The sequence below is a fragment of the Mirounga leonina genome, unplaced genomic scaffold, assembly GCF_011800145.1.
Source record: "Mirounga leonina isolate KUSES-001 unplaced genomic scaffold, KU_Mleo_1.0 Mir_172, whole genome shotgun sequence".
NCBI lineage: Eukaryota > Metazoa > Chordata > Mammalia > Carnivora > Phocidae > Mirounga > Mirounga leonina.
In genome coordinates, this window is record NW_023270442.1 from 10925683 (window position 1) to 10936397 (window position 10715).

General features: G+C 35.6%; 1 protein-coding gene across 1 annotated transcript; it reads right to left on the reverse strand.

Moving 5' to 3' along the window:
* Window positions 1–4907: 4907 nt before the first annotated feature.
* LOC118018881 (keratin-associated protein 24-1) lies at window positions 4908–5669 on the reverse strand. Its single transcript, XM_035017682.1, has one exon. It carries the CDS (start codon window positions 5667–5669, stop codon window positions 4908–4910), a length of 762 nt encoding a protein of 253 aa, XP_034873573.1.
* Window positions 5670–10715: the final 5046 nt, after the last annotated feature.

Genomic DNA, 10715 nt, shown 5'->3' on the forward strand with positions numbered 1-10715 from the left:
GGTGGATGAGATCCATTTTTTTTTAAACAAATTGTGTGTAGCACACCCACTGTATGTTGAGAGCACTAATAGGCATTTCATGCAGAACTCAAAGAAAAAGATGCGATTGAGAAACTCAATGGAACAAAAGCTTAAAAATCTATTGATGTTTACACTGGGCTTAGAAATGATACAGATTTATTTCTTATGCATTAGAAAATATGGTAGATAAAAGAAGGAATCAAAAAGATATTGGCTAATAATACAGTTTCAAGATAGCAGACAGAAGCAAACAGCAGAATTATACAATTATATTTAGGCCTTTGATAGCATGCCCAGCGCAGTAGCTTTATCAACTCTTTAAAACTTTGTTACAAAGCAAATTGTTAGTCATCTAAACAAACACTTTAAAGTATATATATTAAACCAGAGATTTTAATCATCCATTAAGTCAACTGAGCATTAAATAAATTCCAGGGTAGAGTTTTGTTTGATTCATAGCATTTAGAATAGTAGATGTACATGCAAATTCATTGTATTCCTTTCTCTGCTGTGTATGAAAGAGAGATAAGCATAAAAAAGACTTGAATGTTTATATTTGGATTTGTAAAATTTTTATAACTGTAGAAAGTAATATTTTAAATCTATAAGTAGGGTTTTTTTTAACAAAAAATAGATGGTCTTTTATTTGGGAAGCAGAAAGTAGTGGTCAGCTGTGCAGTGAAATGTATGAGAAAAGAAATAATTTGTCTATTTTTAAGTGCAAATTTAAAAAAGACCTCAATTGGATTCTACAAATTAGCTGCCATTGGAACTATGGACATAGTGTGTTAATTAATAGGCATATTTTATACCTAAGTGAAATTGAATAGACATATATGAATCTTTACATTCTATGGTTTTCTAGAAGGTAATGTGCTATAGAGGACTGATGCCTACTTCTCTTTGCTATTCAATAATATCTTTATTAACAGTAGCATAGAAGAGGTTGTTGATTATATACTCTACAAAGTCATAGAGTGGGACCAATTATTTTTTAATTACTTAGGGAATCAAAGCAGGACTCTTAAGTCTAAAAATCACTTTGAGAATCACCAACCAACATTTCTAAAACTCCCCCAGAGCTAACATAACTTAGATTGTGTTTTTCTTTTTTTTTTTTTTAAGATTTTATTTATTTGAGAGAGAGAGAGCACAAGCAGGGGGAGTGGCAGGCAGAGGGAGAGGGAGAAGCAGGCTCCCCACTGAGCAGGAAGCCCAATGTGGGGCTCGATCCCAGGACCCTGAGATCATGACCCGAGCCAAAGGCAGACGCTTAACTGGCTGAGCCACCCAGGCATCCCAGGTTGTTTTTCTAGAGTTTTTTATTCTATTCAGATAGATAAACAGATGGATAGATGATAAATAATTTTGAGAAATGTTCATTGATATGTGTGAGATTATATAAAATGTAACACTTTATCATATTTTATAATCTTATTTTTTTATTTTGTAATATATCTTTCATCATACAATTCATATGGATCTATATTTTTTTTTTTAAAGATTTTATTTATTTATTCATGAGAGACAGAGAGAGAGAGAGAGGCAGAGGGAGAAGCAGGCTCCCAAGGAGCAGGGAGCCCGATGCGGGACTCGATCCCAGGACGCTGGGATCATGACCTGAGCCGAAGGCAGACGCTCAACCATCTGAGCCACCCAGGCGCCCCTGGATCTATATGTTTATATATAATATGGATCCACTGTTTTTAATTCTCATAAAATATTTTTAGTATAACTACATTACATTTTATTTCATAGTCTCCGTTTGATGGACTTTTCCATTGTTTCTAATTTTTCAGTATCCAGGCAGTGCTGAAATAAATATTGTAAGACTGAAAAGAATGTTTCTGTAGGGGAGACATTAAGACGTGGAAGTATCTGGTCATACAATGTGTGCGTTTTAAATATTCACAGAGCAGCTCTATAAAATTCTACTACCACCTTCAGTTTATAAGAATATTTTGTTAAGTTGACATAAATAACTAAAATGTTTGCCAAATGGATGATGAAAAATAACATCTTGCATTTATAATTACTAATTACTACTTGGTGGAACATTTTTCGATGTGTCTATTGACGACTTGTACTTCTTTTATGAGTAATTGCTCATAGTTTTAAAAAGATTTTATTCATTTATTTGAGAGAGAGAGAGAGAGCACAAGCGTGGGGTGAGGGCAGTGGGAGAGGGAGAAGCAGACTCCCTGCTGAGCAGAGAGCTTGCCATGGGACTCAATCCCAGGACCCTGAGATCATGACCTGAGCTGAAGGCAGACGCTTAACTGACTGAGCCACCCAAGTGCTCCTAATTGCTCATATTCTTTATTTCTTTTTAAGTCACTTGGGTTTTTCTTTCTTTATTTGTAGTTCTTAAATATTCTAAACAGTAATTTTATGGTGCATGTTATACCTATTTTGTCTCAATCATGCTTTTTTGACATTTTTTTTTTTGCCTGGGTTTTTTTTTATTATTATTATTTGGTTATAATTGACATATAGTAGATGCAGATGTGCTGATTTTCCACTAGGACTATTTGCTAGACTTAAGGTCTACAGAAAATTTAGTGGAAAGTACAGAAAGTCCTCATGCTCCCTCTCATCCTGCATACACACTTTTGCTTTATTTTTAATTTCTTTGTAATGTCTTCTGTTATGAGGAGATTTTGATCTTGATGTAGCCACATTTATAAATCTTTTATTTTATAACTATTTGTTTGCTTATTTAAACAAATGTCTTATATTTTCTCCCATTTTTTCCCCCACTGATGAGTTTATGTATCCTTCCCTTGGGTGAAAATAATCTATATCTCTTTTTAAATGTGTCTATCACCCCCACCCTCCTTCTCCCTCACTGCATATCCATACCCCAGTCAATTCACATTCAGATATCAATGCCATTTCTTCCACCAAGTACTCTCTAATTCTCCTGTTAGAGTCTTCCCTCTGATTTATTTCATATTGTATTCAAAATGGTTGAGGCAGTATTATGTTTGTTTCAGTATATTAATCCTCAACAGTTCTTGAGAACAGGATCTATAAATCTTGATATCCCCGAAGAATCATCCAATGCGTCAAAGAATAGGTTTTCTATTAAAGTTTGTAAAGAGAAAGACTGTATGTTTAGTTTGGACAGCTGAATACTCAGCTGGGACACACAGTAATTATTTTCAAATACTTGAACACCTGTTCAGTGTTAAAGGAATTAAACTGGTCCTACATGGTCAATGGATGGTTGCTAAGAACAATTTGATTTGTGTCAATATAAAGAAGAAATTTTCAACAAATAGTATTCTCTGAAAATAGAATGAACTCACAAAGGAGCGACTTGATTGTCCACAGACATGCTCAAGCAGAAGTGATGCATTCATATTTCTTCTATAAGTCTTTCTTACACATAGTAGACCTACTGAGTAAGTAAAATGGTAGCCTCTTTTGTATACTTCAAGAGTTTTAATTTTAGACTCCTGATATTGATGACCTTCTTCCAGTCACCCAATCTCTGGTTAACACCCACCTCCACAGGCCATTTTATTTGACTTTAAACATGATTTGCTATTTATTTACATAATTCTTAGGATAGATGTTACTTTTTACCACTGAGATGGATGATTTTATTTTCACTTTTTGGAGAACTTTTTAGAGGTTAAATCATTTCTCTCAGGGTTCAATATTAAATCTATTCCAACGCCCAGACTTTATCTACAAAACCAATAAATACACATATTGTGCAGGGAAATATATCTACATTTATTACTTTATATAATTTGTACTAAATTGATTTATGTTTTCTCCCGGTTTTCTATAGACATGTCAATCACAGACACTCTAAGGGAAATGCCACTCAATGTGTTAAAAATAGAACAAAACAAAACAAATGAAACTCCTAGGAATTCATATTCTATCTTCTTTATATTTTTGATTAGGCTATTAAGCTAAATGACAGGAAAGTAGTGCTTCTACAGAGCTATGCATATTGCCCAGAACATTGATAAAACTTTAGTGAATATGAAATAAAGCATAATGCAAAACATTATTTCCCAGTAAAAATTTGTTTATTAACTATGAACAAGAACCTTTTCTAGAGTCAGAAAGCAATAGTTCAACAAGAGAGGGTTATAGCAGAATCACAAACATAGATCGTCACTAATCATGAAGTGTCTATAAGAGTAGTTTGTCATTCTTTTAACAAATATTTCTTGTGTAGCTGCTACTCCCAAGGCTCTCCCCTAGGCATTGGGAACAAAAGCCAAAGGCCAGCCAATTGAGGGCTTTGGCGCTTCTTTGGAAGAGAAGATTTGCAGGTCTTCTGATTTTAAGCTGTAGTTGAACACTGCTGCTTGCATATCCTCATAGTCAGTAGGGGATGGCTGCAATAGCTGAACAGAGCATATTTAAGGTAATGTTATCCCTTAACTCACTGGGAAGATGCTGGTTAAGCAGTCCACAAGACTATGGATAAAAAGCAAAACATTCTGAAAGAATGTGCTGGAATCATCAGTCAAACCAAAAAGGCTTTTCTTCATCAAGAAGGTAGGGGATACTCCCAGTGGCAGACAAGGCACAGCGACAGCCAACATCAGAAAGCTGGTGATGGTTGTATTTGATGTGGGATCTCTTCAGTGTATCCATTGTGGTGAATTGCAGAAACAATACTACCTTCAGGATAAGCCCTCAACACAAAGGACGTTAACAGAGCGACAAAGAAAAAAAAGAAAAGAAACTAGCAAATGATCATGGTTGTGGTTAATAAGTCCTGGAGTTGTATTTGAGGTTAATATAACAAGATTCTTAAGACACATGAAGTAATTGAGACGAATATTAGAGAAGATGACTACTTTGTAGAATCTGCCCTGGGACAATTTCCAGTAGCTATAAATGCAATAAATTGCTCAATAGCAATTCAGAGGTCTACAACCACTGCATAAATACCTCAGAGGAGGAAAGGTACTTGGAATGCAGCTCAGAGACTGGAAGTTTCTAGAAAAATATCTCAGCGGTTGGCAGCTCGTAGGTCCATAACGTGGATATTGGCAATTTCTCACTAAATAGTCTTGGAATTGGCAGCTTCTGGCAATATGACATGATGGTGAGAAGCTACTGGGCATGAAGGCAAGATTTTGGTAGTCTCTATACCCCAAACTACCCAGTCTACAGTGGTTTAGGGGTTGGAAACTATTGGACAAGCAATTAAGTTGCCCAAAGCATTTGAAACCATTGCTAAAGGTCTGGCAGGCTTTAGTTGGATTTTGGCTGGGTGTGTAGCAGTAAGATACATACCCCTTGGTCTGAGTACGTGGGCTGAAGCTGGGATTGGGTCCAATGTTGGTAGTTTCACAAGCACTGCAGACTTGGCCCACTGTTGGTGAGTAGCAGGGCACACAAGAGTTTGATGGGTCGCAACTTGTGGTGCAGGTCTTGAGCTCACAGCTAGGAGATCCGCAGCTTGGTGCTTCACCATAGTTTCCTTGGCAGTTACCCAGGAGACAGAGATTTCCTTGGTAGCTACTGGGTAAGCAGAGCCCAAAGGTAGGGCTTACATCGCTAGAGCAAAGAGCAACGGAAGGAGTCACTGGGATGTAACAGTGAGTTCTGTAGGATGTGCCACTGTAATCCCCAGAACAGCCCAGAAGAGACATGGAGCCTGACTGCATGTTCAGTGATGGCCGTGGAGGTATGGTGATACTATGGTTTACGGACTTTTTATATCTTTCCTGGGGATAGTCTGCAGCCTCTCCAGACTCTCTTCCTTCTCATCGCCTGGGACAACAACACGACAGCGTCTTATTAGTGCGTTGTTTAGCTACAGCTGCTGACGTCTTCATACTCCTACAAAAATAAGTTTATTTTGATTCTTCAAAGAATCTCTAATCGCCATTTTGAGCATCACCCATCACCCATTATCTGTAGACCAGAGCTTCAGTGAATAGTAATTTTAATGTTAATAAGCAAACTCTCATCTGCCAATCGGTGGTTAACAAGAGTTCACGTGTCTATGGGCTTCTGCAGTATAGTAATTAAAGAGTTAACAAGGATTCAAGCAAAACAACGAACCTGTACTTTTCCATTCCTTTGACTACTGCAAAACACTGCAGGACTTAATCCTATATTATGAACTAAGTCAAATAGTTTGGCTGTCTCAATACTGTTGTTTAAAAGAGGGAGTAAAGCATTGAACTATTAAAAGAAAGAATTGTTCCCCCAAAATATGTACTGTGCTCTTAACTGTGCTAGGCCATGTATTGGTGATGACTTCTCATCTGACATATTTGGAAAATTCCCCCTGTAAGACTCACAGTAATCCACATGAGATTTAGTGACCTAACTTGTACTCACGGGTCAGTGGTTGCTAAGTAACCAAGACTTTTATGAGATTTCTTTCTTAAAGAGTTTCTGCAATATGTAATATCAAAGAAGGCCAGTTTCTCAAGATTATGCCTTCCTAATTGACTGAGATTATACATCATATATTCCATTGTCTCATCTGTAAAGCCCAATTCCTGCCAGCTGTATAACATTTTTCTACATTTCTCCCAACATAAGTTTTATTTATTCTTGATTTGCTTTTTTTTGCACACAGACTTTATTTCATTCCTGTGTTGAAGAGTTATTCTTTGTCTATACCCACAAAAGAGAATAACTATGTTTAAAAATTTATTTGAATAACATACAGTTCCTATAGGTACTGTACATCTTTTTTCTTTTTTTTTACATTTTTTATTTTATTATGTTATGTTAATCACCATACATTACATCATACTGTACATCTTAAATAACACTTTTCGCTCCGTATGGTGAAAGCTGATGGAAATTTTTTAAAATTTTAATTCAAACTGAAGAATTGACATTTTGTTCTTGAAAATATAAACTATAATTCAAACTTACAGACTACACTAAATTGGAAATGGGAATGCATTTATTAACAGTGATGAGTTCAGACAGAGGACAGTACCAACTTATTCAGGTAAGATAAGCTATGAAGATAGTTTTTAAAAGACACTGCCCTTACAGAAGACAATTAGATTTCTCTTCCTGTTCTCTGCTTCTCAGCTAAAATTTTAAAATGCATACCAACTTAAACCTACAGTCATTCTCCAAACATTTTTCTCAATCTGAGTTTTCTCCATGCTTCTCTTAGTATTTATTCTGTAAGGTGATGGGTTTATTCTGTAAGCAACTCTTTATTAAACGCGTTTTGCTGTCTTGTGAAGTGTCTCTCAAGTGAAAAGGGTCAGGATGAGGGAGCCATATTTTCAGCAAATTGGCTCCAGAGTGTCCTGGGATTTTGTGCAGGAATGTTCAGTCCTGAGGCAGACAGAAGAAGAAATAAAATATATAAGGCAGTTGATGGTCAACTTTCTACAGAGTTACTAAATCCTAATGATATATAGAAGAGTTCAGATGTTGATGGAGCTTTATTTCTGCATTTGTCTATGGTACCTCTAGTGTTATTTTTAGGCTTCCTTGAGGTAGATTTGAGGGAGGGAAAACAGAATAAGCCAGTCAGCTGTTAAGCCCACATACTCCCCTTCCAACTTAGCATTCAATGGTATTTTAAATTAATATCATTCACACTAATGTAAATCCAACAAAACTGTGTAGAACATCACATAGCATAACCAATATTCACAGCAAGATACTTTACAACATATTTAAATTTATTTGGTACCACATATTCTAAACAATCAAATGTTGAGATTTGCAAAGGTTGCATTAGCGCAACGCTTCTCATTTTTTTAAATTGAAGTACAGTTGACATACACTGTTATATTAGTTCTAGGAGTGCAATATAGTGATTCGACAATGCTGTACATTGGCTATTACCTGTCATCATATAAGGTTATTACATTATTATTGTCTATATTCCCTATGTTTTACTTTTCATCCCTGTGACTTATTTATTTTACAACTGGAAGTTTGTACCTCCTAATTCCCTTCACTTACTTCACTCATCCCCCCCAGGCCCTTCTCCTCTGGTAACCACAAGTTTGTTCTTTGTATTTATGAGTCTGTTTTTGTTTGTTTATTCATTCTTTTGTTTTGTTTTTCAGATTCCATGTATAAGTAAATCATATGGTATTTGTCTTTCTTTGTCTGACTTATTTCACTTAGCAAAATACTATCTAGGTCCATCCATGTTGGATCAACTCCTCTCATTTGCTTTTGTATTTTACCTTCTTACTTACCCATCGCTGTCATAGGTAACCGTCACAGCCCATTCACCCATCATGTTCTGTAAATGATACTTCTACAAAATTGTCTTTTATTTTAGTCTGAGTCTTGGCAAGACACAGAGCTGATAGCATCGATAACAGAGCAAATAAATTCATCACAATGGTAAGTTTTAGCAGAAAGTAAAAACCATTGTCATTTGGGTGCCACTGTCCTCTGAAGGCTTTGGAGAAGCATATGGATGACTCTGTTTTCACTGAATTTCTAAAAAGATCTTTCCTTCCATTAATTTCCCTATGTGTAACATTTTTGTGTGTGTGTATATGAAAAGCTAAGTAGAATCCTGCCCACCCACCCAAGATGCCCACTTCCTAATCCTTGGATCCTGTGAGTGTTACCCTATGTGGCAAAAGGGACTTTGCAGACATGACTAAGTTAAGGATTTTGAGATTGGTTTCTGGGTGAGCCTGCTGTAGTCATGGGAGTTCTTTTAAGAAGGAGGCAGTCAATCAGGGGGAGAAAGCAATATGATGACAGAGGCACAGATTGGAGCTATGCTGACATAAGTGAAGGAATGCCAGCAACCTTGAGAAACTGTAAGAGGTAAGGAATGAATTTTCCACTAGAGATTCCAGAAGGCATCAGCCCTCTTGACATCTTGACTTCAGTTCAGTGAAACTGATTTTGAACTTCTGGCCTCCAAAATTGCAAGAAAATGTATTTCTATTGTGTTAAGCCACCAAGTTTGTGGTAATATGTTATAGTAGCCACAGGAAACTAATACATTATGTCAAAGAATCTAGGTCACTCTATTAGTAGTCTTTATGTAGAGTTTGGACTCTGTATCCAGGGCAAGCTTAAGACGCAAGGAATAAGCTTTCTAGCCATCAGATAATTCAGAGAAATTCCAGTGCCTTCTGAGACAAAATCCTTTTATCTAATGAGGCAGCAGATTCCTTGTAACTCATTAAAAAAGAGTTATGAAACTCTTTCCCAATTTTTTCCAAAGGTTAAAAATCCTTTAGGGTAAACACAGATCAAAGAAAGCTAAATTTTCCAGTAAATGACCCTTAAAGAAAATAATGGAGGTCACCTTCTAGACTTTTAAGTCATGAATGACTCTTTATCTTCCTTTTTTGCTACCACATATATATTTGCATTCTAAATCCACTTGCCCCAGTGTTATTAAATGATGCAACAGTGATCCCATGATTTAGAAAAGCAAAATGTATGCAAACCCATACTTACATAGCAATTGAATTGTAACTATTAAGTTCAAATGATTCTTAAATTTAGCAGTGGTAACCTAAAATGGTGGACACCGTAGCTACATTTACCCTGTTGGTTTCATAGATCATTAATTGTTTCAACAGCTGAAGGGCAGATGAGCAAAATTAAAAATTTAAGAAACAGGAGTAAATGAAGATAAAGCACTTTTAAAATGATAACACAAGTGGGTGACAAGATAGAAATGCAAGTCTGATTTGTGCTTACATTTTAAGGAAAACATTGTTAAGAATATAATGAGATACTGGTGAATAAGAGTTAAACATTTTGAGATGGAATTGTCAAGACTATGACTCCATGAGTTATGAATCACCATCTTACTAAGTACTATTGAAACGTATTTATTAGTGTGTGACTTAGGAAAATTGTTATCTCTCAGTGCCTCTGTACCTTCTGACATAAAACCAGAGCCAATAGAACCTACTTTGCAGGACTGTTGTGAGAACAGAATGAGATAAAAAATGTGAAGATACTTAAGAGAGTGCTTGGCACATAGTAGATGAAAATCAAATGTTACTTTTCCTTCTAATTTTCCAAAGCTGTAATTAAAAAAAAAAATTCTAGGCTCCCACTAGACTAAAGAAAAATATTCTCACTGTTAATTTACTTGGATGTTGCAAAGAGATGTCCTGCAATAATCTTGTCTCTTCTAAAAGTTAACGCCATAAATGGACAGTTCTACCCCATGTAGTTAAGAAAAATGCTTTGCTTGACAACGGATCACTAATGACTCCTCTTATTTAACCCGTATTCTTCTGTACCATGGTCATGAGCTAATTTCTGGAAGGCTGCATATACAGTTGTTAAGAATAAGGGCTCAATACTCAAACTTCACAGGTTCTAATCATTTACATATTTTAGAATATCAATTAACTACCAAATGTTTCCATAACTCAATGTCCACGTCTTCAAAATGGAGTTAATAATAGTATTTTTCTCCATAGATGGCTCTGGGGATCAAATGAGTTAGTCAAGCAAAGGTTATGAAATATAGTTAGTATGCAGTTGAAGTTAACTTTTATCATTATCACCAGCTTACAATCTTATTATTATTATTAAATATTATTACTTTTGTTATTATTATTATTGGATCTCATCTAAAACTTATTGCATTTTGTAAGAGTACATTAGAAAGAGAGAAAAAGAATGAGAAAGAAAGAAAGAAAGAAAAAAGAAAGAAGAAAGAAAGAAAGAAAGAAAGAAAGAAAGAAAGAAAGAAAGAAAGAAAGAAAGAAAGAAAG